The 22046-nt window shown below is 44.8% G+C and overlaps 1 protein-coding gene across 2 annotated transcripts in view; it reads left to right on the top strand.

Annotated features, from left to right (window-relative positions):
• UNC5C (unc-5 netrin receptor C) overlaps positions 1–22046 on the top strand; it is a 260373-nt gene that overhangs the window by 201822 nt on the left and 36505 nt on the right. For both annotated transcript variants that reach the window (XM_086611279.1, XM_086611278.1), the window contains exons 5-7: positions 11321–11501; positions 13580–13747; positions 15365–15529. In XM_086611279.1, the coding sequence (XP_086467405.1) occupies positions 11321–11501; positions 13580–13747; positions 15365–15529 (514 nt within the window). The remainder of the gene's footprint in view (positions 1–11320; positions 11502–13579; positions 13748–15364; positions 15530–22046) is intronic.

The raw sequence follows: 22046 nt of genomic DNA, 5'->3' as shown, positions 1-22046 counted from the left end.
CTGGTATTTCAAAGCGGTGGGAACAACCACGCTCAGGGATACATTCTGTCCTCTTTCAGTAGCTGGGGAATTTAGTCTTATAATTCCCAGCATATTTAATTGCAATTAACTGTGTCAAGCTCTTGTGGATCAATGCTAGAGCAGATCTTACTGTTACTGAAAAGCTGAGCCACATAGCAGCATACAGCTGCTCCAGAAGGACAAAGACAGAGATGGGGAGGCAAAGCTTTCAAGGCCACACTTACCAGTCCCTCAGATCCATGAAGACATGACGAGCATTAGAGCAGGCTCAGATCACAGCCACTAGAAAAAAAAATCCCAAGATCCAAATAGAAGAAGGTGTGTTAAAATACACCAGCCTCATGGCCTGAGGTCAAATCAAAGTATGCCTTGCTTGTTCACTTGGGACAAAGTAAGCAACTGAGGGTTTGCTTGGTCTCTGGGAAAACCAGAGAAGCTTCCCTGCCACCTTATACCCCTGCCCACCAGCCCCGACCAGCATTGGTGCCAGCTGCACCATGGCATGCCAAGTTTTATAGCCAATGTTGAGCTGAACCTACCTACGAGTGCTGAAATACGTGGGTAAATGTTTTGTCTTTTCCAGTGCTGGCCCAGGCAAGCAGCAGCAGGACACGTGCAGGTGCTATTACACTGAGGTTTAAGGGGTGAAGGGGCAAATTCACATAGTCCTGCTGTGGAAAAAAAAAAAAAAAGGAATGGACATAAACCCAAACACCACCCTACCCTAGCTCCATGCTCCCCTACCTTCTGCTTTTCCTCAGTGGGGAGAAATACGATAAGGTGGTGAGATAAGCAGTCTGACCCCCAGACTCAGCAGGAGCTGCCAGTGCTCAGCGGAGATCAGACAGTTGCAGTTCCCTGATGACAACAGAAACATCCATTTCAATTCTATTCTCTTCTTTGTGTGCATTTTTTCAAATCTGACCTGAGAAGGCAGGAAGGACCCCATTCTGCGACGCTCCAACAGTAATGGCAGAGTTATAAGCAATTAACCCCTTAGCTCATTTAATTTGTTCTTTGAAAGATGCCAGCATCATATTGCACATGATAAAACAAAGAGACACCGAGTCACATCAAATTAGCTCATTGCGATAGGTTGTAGATCAAAACATCAATGACATGGAAGATTGGTTAATATGCCGTAAGCTGCCAGGAGAACTTTTGCATTGAAATGTCACCTTTGCAGTGCCTTTAACAGGGGGATAATTGCTTCTTTAATTACAATTGAGGTGTTTCACAGAGTAGTTTAATTGCAGAACAGGGTGTAACGTACAGTTTGGTGACCCAGTTGGATTTAGAACCGGACGTGATATTTATCCACATTCATGGCTTTAATTAGGAACTAGAACAAGGGGAAAAGCATCCCTGAGTCAAGAGGCAGAAGAGGGTGTTTAGCTGAGTTAAGATGGCTGTGACACAGACTTTATTCAGCTGCTCTTGCACGGACAAAAACTGGTGGAAGCTGGGGACTTCTCCAAATAGGCAGCATCAGGTGGCTCCTCCGTCTAATTGATTATTAATATGACCACTGTTTGCTTTGTTTCGCGAGAGCCACTTATGTTCTGCAGCAGTTATCCCTTAATTGGAAGCTCATGTGTATGCATTTCCATGCAGGTGTGTGTCACCGAGGCAGGGTTTTATATTCCCAGCAGGAAAGTGAGCTCTAAGAGAGAGGAGTAGAGGACTTTATGGCCACAAATACTAATTAGCTGGGAAGTGACACTGTCCTTTGCAGTGCCTTGCTACATACAGCAAAACTGCCTTCGAGTGTCAATGGGAGGAAGAGTGGGAGGGGAAGGTGGGTTTGTGTGCAGAAGGAGTGTTGACAAAAAGAGCACTACACTACAAGGTCCAAGCAAACTGTTATTTGCACTGAACTTACAGGTTTAACTGTAAGGTCCAAGATAGCAACTTACTTGAACTGCTCTTGCAGATTCAATACGGCACTATTACAGGTTCTTATGGATACAATGGAGGAATGCACTATTGCAATTTAAAAGCAAGATACACACTATTACAATACACTATCACAACACACAAGAGAGTCACAGAATGCACTATTGCAGCACACAAAAGAGACAACACACAAGTGCACTACACTGAAAGCATGCTAAATAATCACTTACCCCTCCAGGTAAGGGCTCTCAATCCCAGGGAAGTTACCTTGGCCGGCGTCCGGATCAAGTGGGGAAGAATCTCCTCACAGACCAGCTGCGTAGTTGGAGAAGCAGCTCCCCCTTTCCAACCCAAATCGTAGGGCTTTTATCCCCTCATGTACATGACCGTGTAGGTACCATGCCTGAGGAGGGTCTTTAAGGGTGTGACAGGGAGTTTGCCCTTATCTATTGTGCCTGAATACCTTATCTCAGGCAACTGGACAATGGTTGAATTGAGACTCAGGGTATACTCTTTGTTGAGAGATTTCAAGGCTCAAATCAAGTTTTGGTTCTTTGAATAATGCAGCACTGACTCATCAGACAACTCAAGACTGAGCTATCTACACAGCTCCCCGTGGGTCGTCTCTGCCTCAAGGCAATACAAAGCTGGGTTGCTTCTACAACACCGCCCCCCCCCACCCCCCCCCTCCGCCGTGTCACCTGTGTGCTGGGCATTGACCAGAAACTTGATTTGGATCTATGAGCCGGATGATCCATACAAGGAGCACAGCCCAAAATGAAGTAGGGCCTCTCATTTGTTTTGCCCTGGAGAGCCATTGGGTAAGGTCTGACAATGCGGGGCTGTCCATCGCCAAAAGCACAGGATAAAGCTCCCCGTAATCGTCAATGTCTGGACTCATACATTTCCGTTCCTTTTTCAGTATTTTTACACTCCAATCTACGGGTGGGTAGTCAGGGCACACTTTTGAGAGGCAGGTTACAACCTCCTACTTGAGTATAGGCTTGCATTTGAGTCTTTCCTGGGAAATACGCTGACTAGTAACTTATTAGGTGGCCTTATTTTTACATTTCCTACCAGTTCATTTCCCCAGTGCAGAAGCCCATGCCGAGATGCGCAGGTCTTCTTGCACGACCAAGTTTTTTGAGACCTGAGTTCTCGGTAGGATCTATCCCTACCTACGCTTTTCCTTTCTAGTGCAGTTCCATTGATGCCAATGTAAGCGAGGGCAGAGCATGCTCCTGAGTGAATCAAGTTGCTGTATGATTGGATCTGACCACAGGCAGGGATGATCTGTGAGACTGGAGAACGGTCAGCTTTCAAGTTCCTCCATAGAATATTACAATGGGAAGTTTTCTACGAGAGCATTGGCGTGAACCCTGCTAGCTTATCCTCTTTATGGCTTGCTTTTTGAGATGAAGATGGCTCTGGGATGTTATTTTAGCTAACATGAACTACCTCTCCTCTTCAGACTGTAGTCAAAAAAAGCAGCATTTTACCTTATGCCTACTTTTGGAAGATACACAGTGTGAGACACAGCTTTTAGCTGCGTTTTTTGGTGAGGTAGATAAGCATGCCTCCCAACTTTCCCCTTAGAGAAGATAGCTTCTCATCCTGGAGATACTGTTTGTACAAAGGTCCTACTTTGACACCGACTGATTGTTGCTCCCTGTAGCCAACAGGCCTCATAGGGCCTGAAATGTGAGAGTTTCCTCTGGCAGGGCTTTGCAGAACCCCTGGTTCTTACCAGCACCCTCAGTCACCCAGTGATAGTGTTTGCCTTGGTCAGTTCCTCTGGCAGTAACTTCTTCAGATGCAGTGCTCACCTGAGGCATGAAGAATTACAATGGTTCCATGTTTTAGCAGATGTATTTCCAAAATATGAAAATATGTCTGTGGAGCGCATGTCAGCTGTCACTCAAGAGTCATTTGATCAGGTTTTGCTGGGTTTTGCTCGGGAATTTCCATGTGCTTCTAGAGCTGATGCCTTTCTTTCACTAAAAGGTGTAAGCTGGATGCCTTTTAAAACTGGTAGGAGGAGTTGCTTGTACTACTACAACAGGCACTATGCAACTTCCAGGGAGAATGGGGAAGGGGCAGTCCTCAGGGACTGCAGCCACCTTCCATGTCCTGTTCCTTTATTGAATTTAATGATCGTGAAAAGCTTATGGCTCTGTGCTGTGAAGAATGAGACCCGTCTATCTGTCCAACCAAAGAACTGCAGACGTCACACTGGTAACTTCTTTAAAGCAGTTTCCAAAGACCTCTCCCAGTTGCTTCAGGGACTGGGGAGTCCTCATGTCCACGTGATGCCAAAAGTGCCAACCAACACATGTGAGCCATGGGACTTCCAGACAAAGCCCCTCTTTCAGGTGGGAAGCGAAGCCCAGCCACTGCTGGTGGCCACATGGCAGCTGCCATAGTTTTCAGTTAATAATGCCATGATCTGTATTTTAGGTGCTATGAAATAGTTCTCCATCTGCTGCTACCAGTCTACCTCAGCCTTTGAAGTTTCTTCTGTGAGGCTTCACTTCCCCCTTGTGTGTAAAGTGACGCTGTAATAGGGCCAGAGACATCCAGCATGTGTACGTACATCCTGTGTAGATTTTAGTACTCAAGCAGAAAGCTGGATCTATGTGCAATTAAGGAAGTGTTTCCACAGCAGGAACACAAATTCCCCTTATTGGCAGCAGAAGCACAGTGGCAACAACTGAACAAAATGTCATGGTGGTTTGCGTTGGCTGTTTCATTCTCAATATGTGTTTTGCAGTCTCTCATAGCTGTAATTTCAGCATCTTTGGAGACTACCTTTTTTTTTTTCTTTTTTTTTTAACCTTAAATGGGTACAAATTCTATTTCCAGTGATCAGTGCATGGCAGACAGCATGCTCTTCAGCGGGCAGTTGCTGGGAGGAAAGTGTAAATTTGAAACCAAATCCAAAAATCACATAATATTCTTCAAAGAGGCATGCGAGTCTCAAGGTACCTGAAATAGCTGCTGGCTCAATAGCCCATATGAAAACTGCTAAAATTTTCTCAATCTCACTTGAGCGTCTTGTACCGTGTCCAAACCAGTAGTTAGCTTCACAAATGTTTTATTCTTACTGGCAAGTGTATGTGTGCCCTTACGATCAATACGGTGTGGGATGCGCGTCTGTTGCGAACAGTTCAGGTGAAGTGGGGGAGCTATGATTTCCCTGCGGCTGTCGGAGGCAACGGGAGCTCAGCAGGGACTGCGGCAGGCGAGCGGCACTGCCGTGACCGCTCTGTGTGGCTGCAGAGAACACCAGCCGCAGCACCGGCGCGGCTGGGGAACTGGATGGAATGTGGGCCTGCCACGTTGGCCAGGCATGGGGGAGGCAAGCTTGCAATGGTCTCACCTCCCAGAATCCTAAATCACCTGTTACTGAGGCAAATCTCTCACTGCTCCCAGCCGTTTGCACCTCGCTGCTTCTGGAGCATTGCACTCATGAGCATCAGAAGTCTAGAGGGTAGAAGAATTGCTGGGTTTTGGCAGGTGCTCTCCGCTCTTAAAATGTCTCTAGGGCAGGTAGATGCAGTGGAGGCAATGAGAGACCAGGATGCAGGATTTGCACCCCGCTGGCTTCCCTCTTGAGACTGCAAGAGGTGTGAGGAACGACTCGTACAATCAGGAAGGGAGGATCTAGAGGAGCTGGTATCTCTTTTCCATTCTTGGGTTTCTTTTGGAGCAGATGTGCTGCTGCTCCACCAGATTCTGAAAGAGTCATGCATATGCAAGCGTGCCAAGAGATTTAAGTGTCTAGTAATGCTAGTAACTTGGCGTGGCTAAATTTGTGTCAGCAATTAGCTTCCGTAATAGGTTTTCCTGCATGTGTAATCGCTTCTGTGATTTATGTTCCCTGTGTTCATTCAGTCTGCACAGAAGCCTGGCCTGGCTTTGCAGGTCTTAGTCTCTGCATGTGCTGCCTCATTTCAGGCTGCTGCTGGAAACATCCTGCAGCAGCAGCACAGATCTGGCTGCAGCTCCGAGGTACAGCCAGGGCAGTGATTGTGGGTTTTCTCTTCTTGCTGATGGTCTTCTTTTCATGTTGGGTGGTATGTGGCAGGTTCCCTCTGTTAATTAGAACAAATGTGCCAATTATGTTAATGTATCTCCTGGTACCAGTCAGCAAATAATTAGAGGCAACACATCTGTCTCTCGCTGGGGAGTGGGATAACGGAAGAGATGCTACAAGTATGTTGCTCTAAATTCCAGCCACCTTGGATCGTGGGCTTTCTCAGCTGGTGGTGGGGACAGCTCAGTCTTGTGGCAGGCTTGCCAGCATGTTAGCAGCACTGGATGTGCAGATGCAGGGCAGCTGGCAGGAGCCACATGCCTCACTGCTCTGCAAATGACATCCAGAACACTAAGGAGCTCTGACCAAAAAGCTTTTGACTTCAGGTGTGCTCTACCTTATCAGCATCCACGATCGCTGCAAGTCAGGATTTCGTTCACTGTGCTCACACCTTTACAGAGGGGCCGCCTCTCACTAGTCAGTTTGCAAACATAGAACAAAAATACCTTCTTGAGAGGAAAACTAAAAAAAGAAATGGAGATTTTGTGCCTGCTTTGTTCCAGGGGGTTGGTATGTGAGAAAAAACAGTTGCATGTTGTTGTAATTTTCCACAACTGTCATCTCCGCAAGGGAACACTTACCCTATCCTTCATGGCAATATTGTTGCCGATTATATGATTTCTGTTACGAAACCACAGAATCGTTTAGGTTGGAAAAGACCTTTAAGATGATCTGTTCCAACCATTAACCTAGCCCTGCTAAGTCCACCACTAAACCATGTCCCTAAGCACCATGTCTACATGTCTATTAAATACCTCCAGGGAAGGTGACTCAACCACTTCCCTGGGCAGCCTGTTCCAATGCTTGATAACCATTTTGGTGAAGAAATTTTTCCTAATATCCAATTTAAACCTCCCAGGCCTTTTCTATGTACATGCACATCCATCCGTACATTTATTAATAACAGTTGGTAGGATGTGCCTGATTTAATTGACTAAATAGAGCAAGGTACCTGTTCAAGAATCGTTGTGACTGTAGCTAGTAAAATTACATCTTCAATATTTAGGCAAAAGCAAACATCTACTCTAGAAATGTCTTCTCCAGAGAGTTGAAAACTAGAGCTGTGAGGGTGTGATTTGGTACGACCCTGAAGACAGGCATCTTGTGCACTTTGAAGTGCCCGTGGGTATCCTGCTGCCCCTCTGTCTGCTCACCCGGAGGGGTGCAGGTCTCTCGAATGTAAATGTCTGGTGCCTCATCCACCAGCATCTTGCGAGTATGGTGGTTTCCCCAGGGCACCAGTCACTGTTATTCAGGCAGCGGAATTAAATTCAGGATAAGCTTCTGCATTGACTGGATTAACAGCCTACTTCAACGAGGGGGCTGCACCTTGGGGAATGAGATGACATCAAAAGAGATCGTTGCTTTTAACTTCTGTAATAACCGTTTGCATACTTGTCATTCATAAATCACGCTGTCTTGTTCCGCTTTGTTCTCTTCTCTTTTGTATCTGACATCTGATCTCTTCCTGCTTATGTGACAGAACAACCCTGCTCCCACCTATTCTGGTTACCTCAAAAAAATGAATCTGAGGTGTGGAGCTGCTGAGTACTGCCATCACCTGCATGGGAAAAAAAATGAAGCCATTAGCAACTAAAAATAAGTACCAACAAAAGTCTCATTTACATGTTGTGGTGTATTTAATTAGTTACCATTTCTGCAAGGACTGAGGGAGAAACGACAACCGCTGGAGGGGTGTGCTCTATTTTGTGTTGCTCTACTGATGGCTAAAATGTGTGTGAAAGCAGACTCCCGCCTCTCGTCAAATCGTCCATCAGTTCCTCTCTTCAGGTTTGATGACATTGTAGTTTGCAACATGAACAGACTCGTGACATCATAAAAACCTGGATGCCAGAAGAAGGCTGAATTAGGTATATTAAAGAGGTATCTTGTAAAAGAGATGGGGTTTAGACATGACACACAGTACCGATGTACTGGCAAAACAGATTTTTCAGAAAAAAAGACATCTTGTTGTTCTGCAAACTTAATATTTTATTGTTATCAAATTCTGTGAGCCATTAGGTGAAAATGATCTTTTTCCTAGGAGATTTGCTGAAGAGCCAGAGGCAGTGTACTGAATTATACAGAGTACCTTTTTTTTTCTGATATTGAGAACTCCTGTTTTCATATAATCTTCTGTGTTTTTGCAGGGATGACAGGGAATTTAATGCTCATAGCTTTAATTTTGTCTAATCAGCTGAGACCCAGACTGCATATGCATGTGTGTGTTTTTGCAGAGACAGAAAGTGTTGCAGAGTACTGGGAAAAGAGAACCATGTGCTTGAGCCTGAAGCCTTGCATAATGCTGAGGGCTGCTAGAGTGTGTGCTTGGATGGGCATACCAGGAACATTTTGGACTGAGCCTTAGACCATGTAGACTACAGTCGTGTTCTCACTGACGTCCTGATGTCCTCTATGTGCTCAGGGAAAGTAGAGGTGGATTTGAAGACAGTATGTACATAGCTGTGGCAGCACGTGTAGCATCTTTTAGAGTCCTGACACAAGTCTATACTCCATCCCAGAAATAAATAACGGTATTAAAAACCAAGAAAGACATTTTGTTTGTGTGAGAGGCAGGGGTTAAGTGGCAGCCTACCACTGATGGAGCGGTAAGCTCCTGGCATGTTTTTCAGTCTGGGATGTGCGCAGACTTGACCTGCAGGTGAGGAAGGAGCTAAATATTGCCATTGACTGAAGAGGAATCTGTCTGTCTTGATTATACCTGATACCAATGAGGATTCAAGAAAGGAGGAAGAACAATTTCAGTCATCCTGGCAAGAAAAAACAGGCTATTGACTAAGAGCTTGGATCTTCTATGGTAAAACATTAATTTTGTAGTGACAGAAACACAGCCTCCAAAGTTTTATGTCTTTTTTCTGTGTGTCTTTTTTCTTCCTTCCCTGTTCCTCATAGACACACGTATCCATTTCCACAGCCCTTTTGGCACCACCAATTTTAAGCTATACAGTATTGATATGAGGGAAGAGATGCCATACAGAGGGACCTTGATAGGCTTGAGAATTGGGCCAGTGCAAACTGCATGAGCTTCAACAAGTCAAAATGCAAGGTCCTTCACCTGGGTCGGGCCAATCCTAGGCACAAATACAAACTGGGCACAGAGTGGGTTGAGAGTAGCCCTGAAGAGAAGGATTTGGGGGTGCTTATAGATGAGAAGCTCAACATGAGCTGGCAGTATGCTCATGCGGCCCAGAAGGCCAACCGCATCCTGGGATGTATCGAGAGAAGCGTGGTCAGCAGGTCAAGAGAGGTGATTCTCCCCCTCTACTCTGCTCTTGTGAGACCCCACCTCGAATACTGCATCCAGTTCTGGTGTCCCCACCATAAGAGAGACATAGATTTGTTGGAGCGTGTTCAGAGGAGGGCCACAAAGATGATCCAGGGGCTGGAGCACCTCTGCTACGAGGACAGGTTGCGGGAGCCGGGATTGTTCAGTCTTGAAAAGAGAAGACTTCGGGGGACCTAATAGCTGCCTTTCAATAGCTGAAGGGAACTTACAGGAAGGCTGAGGAGGGACTTTTTACAAGAGTGTCCACTGATAGGACAAGGGGAAATGGGTTTAAGTTGAAGGAGAACAGATTTAGCTTAGATCTTAGGAAGAAATTCTTCAGTATGAGGGTGGTAAGACTTTGGAATAAATTGCCCAGAGAAGTTGTGGATGCCCCCTCTCTGGAGGTGTTCAAGGCCAGGTTGGACAGAGCCTTGAGTAGCCTGGTCTGGTTGAGAGGCGTCCCTGCCCATGACAGGGAGGTTGGATTAGATGATCTCTGAGGTCCCTTCCAGCCTATGCCATTCTATGATTCTATGATTCTATGATAGTTGTGAGGCTGCCACATACTGCAGCGACCTGCTGTGGGAAAGGATGGTTTAAATCAAGCCTTCCTCGGGGCAATGGCTTTATATTCACCAAGGTGTACATCTTTGGAAGCAGCTCACGCCTGATGCACATCCACCCAAACTGGGGTAGGAGAGCTGGAGCTGCTCAAAGTAGGGCTAAAGATGGGCAGCTTGAATCCAAGCCCATGCCTGCCAGTGCTGGTCTTGCAGCGTTGGACTGGCTCTGTCTGGGAGCGGACAGCGAGAGGCCATTGGTTTTCTCCTCACAGCTCAAGACAGTCTGTACGGCTGCCTCAGAGGGGGGAGCAGGTTCTCTGTTGGTTTTGGGGTATGTCGATTCTTGGGCAGTTCCTCAAATGTCTTTGGAAAAGTGGGGTTTATGAGAGCAGGTCTTGGCAGTTAGCACCTCATGGGTCTAGTGGGTTGTTTGTGTTTATATTTTTCTTCCTTTAATTAAATCCTGGGCACAAGCTGAAGTGATCCAGTGACATGAAGGCCTGGCTTTGATCCATCCAGAGCCCCAATCCCATCATTCAGAGCACGCCTGGTTCAAATGAAAACAAGCTACTGGTTTTGCAGCCAAGTTATATTAGGGTGGCTCGCAGGAGTCAGCTGGGATATAATAGGGTGTTTCTTTAGGAAGGCAATAAAGAGAACATTGTCTAGATTAAAAATCACATATGAAAATATTTTTCTGTGTAACCAAGGAAATTATGCTTTATTAAAATAAAATATAGCTTACATAAAGAAAAGGGAAAAATAAGCACTGATGTAGTCTTTGTGATTCCTTATTTCCTTGGTAACTGTCTCTATTTTGTTTAATCCTGATTGCAGAAAAACAAGACCATGCATGTACGTGTGAGTGCATGTATACTTAAAAACTTTGGAGTGTTTGTAATTTGTTAGAATGACCTACTCTGATATAGGGCCTCATCGTGTTATTCCCAGGGCAGGTACATACAAGGTTACTGCATTATTAACTGCCTAATTACACAAGATGTACAAAGGAATGGGTGAGGTCTCTGCTGTCTTAGAATTTCTGATGTTGTCAGGGAATTTCCTATTTGTAGTTACAGTCCTAAGGTATCACCCCTTTCTTATCCCTTGCCTCAGACTCCGAAAACATAGATCAGCTATTTGTTTCTGTACAGTAGCTGGCAGCCTTTGAACACGCGTTGGTATTTCCAAGACAAGGCAAGACAGCTGGTTTTTTTGATGGGTGGGTGGGAGGGAAGAGGACCTGCAGGAAAGGGTGGGCATGAAGGGTGTTCTCCCACGCTTCCACTGTGGTATTTTATTTCGGTTGGCAGCGTGCCTCAGGTGAGTCCTTTGTGCTGTGCCTTGGCCAGTTGAGCTTTCTGGGATGAGTAATGTAATCACAGATACTGTGCCCGTTGTGGTGTGACCTGGTGCTGACTCACTGCCTCCCCTCTGGCCCTTTGAAACCCTAAGGTGGAGTGGCTGAAGAACGAAGAGGTGATTGATCCCGTGGAAGACCGCAATTTTTACATCACCATCGATCACAACCTGATCATTAAGCAAGCCCGGCTTTCTGACACGGCCAATTACACTTGTGTCGCCAAAAACATTGTGGCCAAAAGGAAGAGCACCACAGCAACTGTGATTGTCTATGGTAAGTGATACCTTGCCCTGCCTGTGTGTGACTGGACATGCACTCAAAGTGAGCAGTGGGGCAAGAGGGGGATGCAAAACACCTGTGTGAAACTTGCAGTGCTGCCTGTTGACTTGCAGCCATATGCAGTGACTACAGTCAGGGCTCATTCCCAAAAGTATTCCAACATACAGATCTGATGGCTTGGTTTATTGGTGACAGACAACAGCATTAAAGGAGGAACAGGCATCTACACAAAGAGTCGGTTGCCTCATTGAAGAGAAGGTGGCTGTCCCTGTTGCCGTAAGACGTGCCGGCTGGATGCTGCAAGTTGCTGTGAGGGCACTTTCTCCAGGAGGAACATCCGAGGCATTGCTTTCTACCAATGCATTGCACGTTCTTAGTGTCAATTTTCAGAAAGAAGAGTGAAACTGAAAGGAAGTTTGTGCTTCCAGATACCGGTAAGAGTGTCAGAGGACAGCAGAATCTTCCATCTTCTTATATCTCTTTAAATAAACTTGATTTTGGTGTCTACTACCAAAATATACTCTGATGTCAGGGGCAAAGTAGCAAAGCACTCTGCAGTTCACAGGCACACAACCTAGCTTAAAAATAAGCATCGGGGGAATATGAAGAACATTATTGTATGTCTGCATCAGCAGGCTCAATCTAGTATTGAGGATGGCTGTGCTTTGGCTGGCCGGGGGCCAGATGAGATGCCCTCCTGGGGTCTCTTCCAGGCTGTTGCCCCGCAGCTCTGCCCCACTGGTCTGAGCCTTTGCCCCTTCAAATTTATTGCCCCAATGCATCTGAGACGGGGGGACCCACCAGAACAAAACTGCTCTGACGATGTGCCAGCTGACTGTCCTGGTGTTCCTTACAATCAGCTTAATTATAGGATAGACAAGTAGGAAAAAAATCCCCATGATTATCCCTAATATTCATTTCATATTCAGGGTAGCAGTTAGATTTAATTGTAAGCAGTTGCTTCGCTGAAGTTACAATGAGGGCCTTTTAGTTCATTTTTTATAGAAAACGGACTGAATTGAGTTGATTAGCAGTGTTTGTGATATTGAGGGGTGGACCATGCAAGAGCACTGTGTTTTGTAACTGTGATGAATGCAGAAACATAAAGATGTAGGCATTCTGCAGCTCTTCCACATACATATACAGCATTTTTCTCAACAGTGCAGTCAAGAGACATATGTGGGGAGCAGCTGTTTTTATGGGTTTTGCTGCTGGAGCTGCTTAAGGGTTGTGTCATGTCACAAACATTTGGGTTTAGGGAATCTATGCAGTTAGTGTGTTATCCATACTCTGATGATGACATTGTTACATAGAGCAGCACAGCTCATTCTCCATCCATTCACCTGTCTCAGAAGCTGAGGTGGATGAAAGAGAGTCAGCAGAAGTATCTTCCCAGAGATAAATATCTTTCCAAAGTCCACAAATAAAAATGCATTTAGTGTGAATTCATTCTGAGCAGCTTGAATATCTGTTATGGAAGTGCTGAGACATTCATACGCACCAGCTATGTCCACAGAGGGGTGAGTGAAGTTGCCAGGCGCCCTGAAATCACCTTCTGGAAAAAAAGGGAAAGGAAATTATCAGTTCCTATTCAAAGCACAGGAGTCTCTCAGTATGCATATGTGATAAGTGCATCTGAGAACGAGCGGGAGCGCAGAGTATCTCCCTTTGGAAAACGGTGCAGCTTCCGGAGCACAGACTTCTGGCTGGCAGAGCTGCTAGTGCTCTCTGAACCTGCAGAGATTTTGGCCATACACACACCACCAGGTGCTTAGTGCTGGGTCTGGTCAGTTTTCAGGAGAAGGCAGGTCACCTGCCAGCCTTTATAGTCATCACATGGTGGTTTTCATTCAGCGTCAGCATTTCTTCAGCTTGTGCAGTGACTTCTGGCATGCTGTGCATTGGGTACATTGGAGACATGGGTTTGTACCTGTTAGTGCTGCTTCTTGTGCTCTTCCCAGCCATCGCTTGTGACTGCTCTTGGAGGCAGCAGGACACAGAGCCAGAGGCACCTTTGGGCTCAGCAGGATGGCTTTCTTATGCAATAATACTCTTCCTCTCTTGCTTTTCAGTGAACGGAGGCTGGTCTACCTGGACGGAGTGGTCAGTGTGTAACAGCCGATGCGGGAGAGGCTTTCAGAAGCGTACAAGGACCTGCACCAACCCTGCCCCACTCAACGGCGGTGCCTTCTGCGATGGCCAGAGTGTCCAGAAAATAGCTTGCACCACTCTGTGTCCAGGTTCAGTATGAGCACTACATAGCCCTAGATAAATAGTTTTGTCTGTCACCAGTTGTTTCAGGAGAAGACTATTAGTTACAAAAGCCTCCGTCTCTTTATTAAATCCAACATTTCAGTGAATGAATATGAAATTATATTACATAAGTAGATAAAATAGTGAGCACATTATATGAATCAGCAGAGGATTCAGACACACCTTTGCACGCAGCTTGCACCAGTCTCTCAGCCCTGGTAATTCAGGGCATTTGGGGGACATTCAGAGCTTCAAATTGTAGGAGATAAAGGTTGAAAGCTCTGGAAAAGGACTCGAATTTGAATACAGAAAGCAACTGTGATGTAAATATATTTGCAATGTCTGTTCAGTCCAGCTGTCACAGCAAGTGGAGCATTTGGGAAATGGATGTTAAATTTCATAGAATCATAGAATCATAGAATGGTTAGAGCTGGAAGGGACCTTCAAAGGTCATCTAGTCCAACCCCCCTGCAAGGAACAGGGATATCTCCAACTAGATCAGGTTGCTCAGGGCCTTGTCCAACCTGGCCTTGAACGTCTCCAGGGATGGAGCATCCACCACCTCTCTGGGCAACCTGTTCCAGTGTTCTACAACTCTCATGGTAAAAAAATTTTTCCTAATATCCAATCTGAATCTACTTCCCTCTATTTTAAAACCATTACCCCTTGTCCTATCACAACAGGCCCTCCTGAACAGCCTCTCCCCATCTTTCTTGTAGGCCCCCTTGAGACACATGTTTGCCTGACTTCAAAGACGTTTATTCTGGAAAAAGATGTGTATGCATACCTTTAAAAGGTGTTTAAAGGTGTACTTCTGAAAAATACAAAATTGCTTCAGGACACACAAGGTAGTCAGTGGCTTTTCTTGTGACAAAAGTTCTGCCATCTGGCCTATTGTCCAGCACTTTCCTACCTCTGCAGCCCCACTCAAATCAACAGCAGTAGCGTTGTCTTAAGCTGTAGGAGCTTGGCCATCCACCTTTGGGTCTTAGTGGTGGGTGAAACTTAAAAGCTGAAATTTCATCTCAGGTCACTATTTCAAGTGACAGACTCCTGGCTCAGACTGTGTCAATGGAGCAATATCATAGTTTATTCTTCAACTGTTCAGTTTAGTGCTTTTGAAAATCATTGTGGGTTTTTCAAAGGCGCTAAACACATTCCTGATTCTGCTTGTGTGAAACAGATCAGTGCATCTAGATATTTCTTTTAGTAGAAAACATTTAACATTAAATATCTTCTCACTAAGGAAGAATTTCTGGCCAAGGTTAACTTTAAGATCTGGGTAAACAAATGCAAAATAAATAAATAAATCACAGATTCCCGACTTGTTGTTCATTTTCTTCTACACTTTGAGCACAGATAAACTCTTTATAAAAAGGTGAGGAAAGAGCAGAAAAGGGACCAGGGCAGAGAGAAAACAGAGGGAGACTGAATGTGCATTTACAGGCCAGAAATAGGACTTCAAGAAGAGCAGACTGACAATCCTTCTGCTTTGCTGGGCAAGGCCAGGAGTCGCAGGCTGGCTTGTGCTGAGATGTGCATCGCCCTCGCTCGATCTCACTTTTACGTACCCTCTAACAAGTCGTGTCCTTTCCTTGTCTCAGTGGACGGCAAGTGGACGTCGTGGAGCAAGTGGTCCACCTGTGGCACAGAGTGCACCCACTGGCGCCGGAGGGAGTGCACAGCCCCAGCGCCGAAGAACGGGGGGAAGGACTGCGAGGGGCTGGTGCTGCAGTCCAAGAACTGCACCGACGGGCTCTGCATGCAGGGTAAGTGCTGCTGGGACACCTCCGAGTTCTGGGGTGTACGTGGCTGCAGAAAAAACCTGCAATAGCTGCAGATCAGCATCAATGACCTAAAGTCGCAGAATCATTTGTAGGGTGGGGAAATTAGTTAATCCAGTTCTCACCCATCTAGACACCCCACTCTTCTTCCCTGAAGGTGAATGTAATGCTGTCTGAGCTTTATGAAGTTGAGCAGTAAAGAATTAGAAAGCATCGTAACAGAGACCTCTCCCCGCTGCCTTCCCCACCAAACAACCATTCCCTCTAATACCAGCTTAGCATCTGTCCAGAGAGGCTTGTCAGTGACTCTTACGGCAATGCAAATGAGAAGTAGAGGGTTTAGGGCAAAGCCAGCATTTTCAAAAGAGTAAAATTGGCAAAGCAGATCAGCTTGTGGGTTCTCACTGTCAGGAATGGTAGGTGCGTGTGTTTCTACGTATAGTAGTTATGCCCCTTTTTGAATTTGGAGTGCCCTGGAGTAGAAAGAGGTACCCTGTATCTATACAGTGCCTGTGCAAACTTCGTATATAGTTGTCAGTGTGCTGCAGCCTCACGAAGATCAACGCTAGCACTGAAGTCTGTTCTGCCTGCTCCTATTCATGCCATGGTCCTGCCTTTGTGGCTAATAAAAGCAAGATTAAAAAAAAAAAAGTAGGCTTTTAGTGTGATTCTGACATACACTGATGAACAATTAGTCTTCTCTGCACCCCATCCTTTCTCAAAAATGAGATCTTCTCTGTTCTGCCGGTGCTTTGAATCTTCCTTTCACGTTTTGTTAGCACAATAACCTGAGCCAAAATCCTCACGCACATGTCTCTCTTGTTCCTTCATCTTATCGCTCTCCAATAGTTCTCTCTCGAGCCTCAGCTCTCCATTGCCCAAAGAATTGTGGCTGTAACTATCCGGTATCTATGTGTCCAGGTCATGAAATGCTTTGAGTTCTGTCATGAAAAAGGAGTCAGGATTTTTTTATTCTCTGAGGCAGGTTACTTTTGAGTGAAATAGTCATGATGACACAAAAGTGAGACTACTAGCTAATAAATAGGTCTGCTTCTTGAATAAGTGCCGTACAGGTGTCTACTGTGCTGGCAGCAATCTCTGAGCTACCCTATGGCACAGCATGGCCGTTTGCTCTGAGGTTTCCCACATTTACAAAAAAGACTTCTTCAGTGTGGCTCACATAAACACTTTCATCACTTTAAAAACTATTAGTCAGTGTCAGCAGCCTATAAAGCTGCAATTCCTCAAAACATTTGTTTTTGTGGGGAAGACAGGTGCGATTCAGAGCTCCTCTCTTTTTCTTTTCTAAAGATAGAAAAAAAAAAATAGAGCTCTCACCACATCTTACTGTGTAACACCTTGGTGATTTTTATAGTGGGGAAGCTAACGTACCTCTAGCTCCAGCAGTGTGAATAAGTCATTATGGTAAATTAGGAAGAAAAGATACATTTCCCCATACAGAAGAGCTCTTCACTATCAGATTCTATTTAGACAGGTGTATATCATCTTTGTGTATGTGCATAAAGAGAGTCATTTAAGCAGAAATCTTGTGCGAAAGTAGATATAATGGTACGGCAGAATAAAAGCCCTGTAGGGATCTCATTTATCTGTTGATGGTATATTGCATTTTATTTGTGAAAGTGGATGCTGAGTATAAAGCAGAGGTCTTCAGCAGGAAAGAGGATGAGGCTGTTGTGAATCCTCTTCTGCTTCATATATATGTATATAAAAAATGATAATGAAAAATATACAGTCACATATTGACCCGCTTGGCTTCAGGGGCTGTGATCATCCTTCAGTGTTGGAATTTAATGGCAGTGTTTTAATAGTGTCTTTATACTCGTGGGGTTTCATATACCTGTAAAATTTACAGTCCTGCTCCCTGATCCATCACTGCTGAGAAGATTGATTTGCTGTATTTGGTGGCAGTGTGCCTTCTGCTCTTTCTCTCTCTCTTTCTTTCTTTCTCCTTCTCAGTTTGTGCAAAACCAATCTGAACACTTAATTTTTTGCCAGCGTGGGTCTGGATTCATAGCAAATCTGCTTGTGGGTCTGGATTCATAGCAAATCTGCTTGCTGATCTGAGAAGAAGCACAGGACTCCTTTCACTCCTAAAACACCATACTTCTTTCCACGTCATTTGAGGCTGGTGGGGACTGGCTTGGCAGTAGCATTTCTCCTAGTCTGGGGACCTGTGGATCCACAGCAGACTTTTCCAACACTTTTGTGCCAGTGGGTCTGTTGTGGCACAGGTGGCATGAGGGGAGCCATGGCAACCTTTCCTCTGTGGCCTTAGCCCTCCAGGAGATATGTTGGCCAGCTGCTTACCTGCACCATAGCCAAACCCTGCTCCTGGGTGCCCTGGTTCTTCCTCCTTAGTGTCAGTCTTTAGTGAGAGCTTGAAGGTTGACGTTAGCACCATGAGTGTGGATGACAGACTGTAGACAGACCTTCTTACCAGGAGTCACTGGGCTGTTGCTTTGACAAAAACCCACTTGTAAATATATATCTCTATATAGCTGTACATAAAAGATATCCTGGAAAATGTTGGATTGAATGAGTCTAATTTACAAGCCCTTTCTTTTCCAGTCTATTATTCACTACAGTAGCATCAGCTGGATAAATCAATAAGCTCTTTCATCAGACTGCCTCTGCTCCAGCAAAGAGCAGCAGTCTGCACCGCTATCGATTTCTGTGGGGATAAACACTGTGGAGCTTTCTCCATCCCTTGTAATTACAGTATTTTACACCCAAAGCTGTAGTTTGTGCTTACCACTGACTGTGGCATTTCTTGCGCAACTCTGCTGTCACATTTATTCAGACTAATGATCTTGCCAGTACACACATACACTCCCTTATCCAGTAGTTAGTATTTTTCTGTTAACATGAAAGGATGAACAGTCATTAAACTAGAGAGCCTGCAGAGAGACAGCAGGCTGAATTGAGGAAGAAAAGCAGCTGTAGTGGAAATTTAAGGCGGTCATTACTATTTTAAGTTTCCAAATACACAATGCTGCCTAGCAGGTCCCATTATAACAATTTCGTAATTCCCGTAATAGCATTAATATGATATTCTGGAACAAAATATGCTGTAGGTGTAAGAAGAATTGGCTGGTTACCACCCACACTAGTTGCATTATTGCCTCCATAGTTGCATTATTTCCCATTTGAAGTATGAGTACTGTGGTAAATGCTTCAGTGCAAGGAACAACACTTTTAAAGGCACACGCTGCATTTCACAGGGGATCGCTATAAACTGAAACACTGCAATTAGCCCTCCACTCATCCTGCCTAATGACTTTGGTGGGTGTTCTGTGTGGGGACTAAGAAAGCAAAGCACTCCACTGCTGGCTCAAACTTCAGCACGAGTAGTTCCCTTCACTACATCACAAAAATCTCTAAATGTGGAATGGAAATCATTTTGCTGGACCTAGTCTGGAATGACTGTGAGATCATGTGTGTGGTACCAAACAGATGCTAAAAGTCCCTGGCAGGCCAGATGCTGCTTTGCATTAGGTGTAAAATGCTGCTGTTAATCAGGAAGAGGAGGACAACCTATGAAGAGAGTTAGCTGCGTTGCATGGGTATGTTGAAGGCTTATTGCATGAGTTGTGACATGCAGCTGTCATGCTCAGAGCATGTCACCTGTATCCTTTCTTCTGAGAATCTGAAGTGACAGTGTTCAGATCTCTATTCTCCCTGTCCTGAATAAATAATTGCGGAAAGTCTGTAGGCATGAGGTTGGTGCCTCTCCATGCTGGTAAAGCTGTTGGTCTTTTCTGAAATCATGCTTGTGATGCACAGGGTTGGCAGAACCACAGTCAGAAGATGACTACCAGTTCCCCTTCTTCAGCTCACTCTCAGCTTTAGTAGACCACCTTGGCCTTTCATAAAAGGCTGGCTAAGTTGTGCTTTCAATTTTTTTCAAAATATAGGGCCAGGTATCTTACAGCAGCAAGGTGCTACCGAAGCACATATTGTCGCTTGAGGACTGTGGATTATACAGTCACGTAAATAGTACTGTTTCTCTGTGTCGTAAAAACTGTTCACTCCGTACAGTCTTACAACATGGAATACAAATTCCTTATTGAATAGGGCCAAAAGAAAATTGTGACACATTGCCAAGTGTGGTCAGATCCAGTGTGGACTTTTCCATTGTTCCTTTGGATTCAAATAGATTAGCATGAAAAGACTGAGACATGCTACTGTCACTTAAAGAATGGAAGAAAAGATTCAAAGCATCTTCACCATTGTTACAGACAATACCCTGGACTAAACCTCAGGTCGCTTTGATTCCCTCCCTGCATGTAGCTTTAAGTACTTAGAAATTCAAATAGCGGATACACCACTTGAGAAAAAGCCACCTGTACCATGGTGCAGATGTTGTGATCAGACCTGTAGTTCCATTCCTTGTCGAAAAAACGCTACCTTGTAGTCGAGAGTGAACTGATGTGAAATGTTGATGGCAAATCGATATTTGCCAAGCACTTGAAATCCTTGTCTGAAAGGTGGTATGAAGTTCATAAGGTTTCCTCTTACAAAGATAGTGCCTAAGCGAGTGAAAAAGATGCAGTTTGTCATGCTTGTGCACAAAATGCTTAACTGCTGCCTTTTTCCAGTCTGGTGCCTGTTTATACACAAACCTTGAGTAGAAAGCAAGGTTAACCTGATACTAACATCTCTTTCTTCCCGAAACATATATATTCTGCACATGCCCTGCTTGTTTGATGTAACATGCTGGAACCTCAGACGGATTAAGCATTTGTTTCCCTTTTTGGCTTGTTTTGAAAGCAGGCATTCAGGGAAGAATTACAGGGCAGGGCAGAACAGTTTGATGAGGACCTCTGGTCCTCCAGAGCAGTTTGTGTGCAAAGAGCAGGGGAATGTTTTGCAGACTCCAGGAGGTAAGCAAAACTCTCTCAAGGGAGACTGCAACAGAAGCCTGTGTGTGCAGAGGAGTGAAATAAAACCTTTTATTAAGAGCATGTGGGTCAAGAGAGAACTTCTAATATGTTCAGTCTGTCAGCATAATAACATAGCCACCCGACCTGTTTCGTTGAGCCCTTGCAGATCAGCGTTAATTTGTTTGAAGAACACATCTCATCTGTTCCTAGAGGAAGTTTTATGTAATATTGTCGTTCGATATGAGGAAAGAGAGGTGTTACTCTGTTTTCAACCCAGCTACTACGTAATGGTGTAGCAGTCAAGGGAGTTTATGCACATCTCAGAGTTACGACTCATCTTTATTTTTGTTGTAGCGGCATGGGAAATCCCCAGCTGAGAAGCGTCCACACTCTGGTGGGGCCTCTGCAACTCAGAGCTCTTGCCTAGAAAACCTACTGCTCGAAGCAGATAAAAGCATTGAGAGAAAACAGAAGGGCAGAGCCACAAGCAGAACCCAGGACACTGAAATTGCTGTGTCTCACCCCAGTCACTTCAGAAAAAGACACCTCCAGATTAATTTTAATGAAAGGCAAGCTTGTAATAAAGTCTAATTGATACATTAACTTTATCGTGGAAAAACACCAACCATACAGTGACACTTTACAGTTTAGATATATTTTCCTTACCTTATACAAATGTGTGTATATTTTGTGATTTTTTTGCTTTCCTGGCAGGGTGTCAGGCAGAGTGAGGTTACTTGAGCAGCCGAGGGCTCTTCAGGGAGCCAGTGACAGGAGCAGGAGTAAAACTCAGCACTGTCTATTTCTGAATCTATGTTCTACATAAAGGACTTAGAAAAAACATTGACAGCATCCTTAAATAAAAACTCTCATTGAGGAGGGAAGATTCTACAGTTTGGGAAATGAATGCTGAGCTGATCAGCTGATTCAGGAGTCTCAGGGATTTTTGAGGTTACAAGCCAGAAAGCCAGAGAACGCAAGTTATCTTACTTGTGAACTTATAGATCTGCCGAAGATTTTGATACATATCACTGAACATCCATGTGGATAACTCCTGCTTTCCATGAGCGTTTTTTTCAGCAGTCCTAACAGTTTCAGTCCCCTCTTCTAGATCCCCTCCCAGCTGTCCCTTCCTTTGTCTAGCTGTTTGCCTTGTGTCCCCTCTTCAGTGCCACCCCATGTCCTTATCTCAGCCCTCCCTGTAACTGTTTGCTCTTGTCCTGCTACAGCAGCAAAACAAAGCAAACCCCGGGAAGTCGATTTAACATTCAGTCATATCAAGCGTGGAATTTTCAAATACACAATCTAGCAAATTGCGATGCTAGACGTGTTTACTTTTGCTGTCAAACATGCATAAGAAAACCAATTTTAAGGTTCTGCGCTTCTAAGACACAAAAAACTAACATAAGATTTAGTCAAAAGGTCAAAGTCCTTAACTGTGAAAGAGTGCATAATGTCAAAATTGCCTGATCTAATCCACATCAAATTTTAGCAACAAGTTATCCTACTCTTCTGTCCTCCCCCATCCCCATATAGGTGATGTGCATGTTTAAACTCAGACAAGACCTTTCTAACAATGTTAACAAAATGTCAGGGTC

Source organism: Tauraco erythrolophus, chromosome 5, assembly GCF_009769465.1.
Source record: "Tauraco erythrolophus isolate bTauEry1 chromosome 5, bTauEry1.pri, whole genome shotgun sequence".
Classification (NCBI taxonomy): Eukaryota; Metazoa; Chordata; class Aves; order Musophagiformes; family Musophagidae; genus Tauraco; species Tauraco erythrolophus.
The sequence above is the reverse complement of the archived record's forward strand: the minus strand, read 5'-3'. Positions and strand labels throughout refer to the sequence as shown.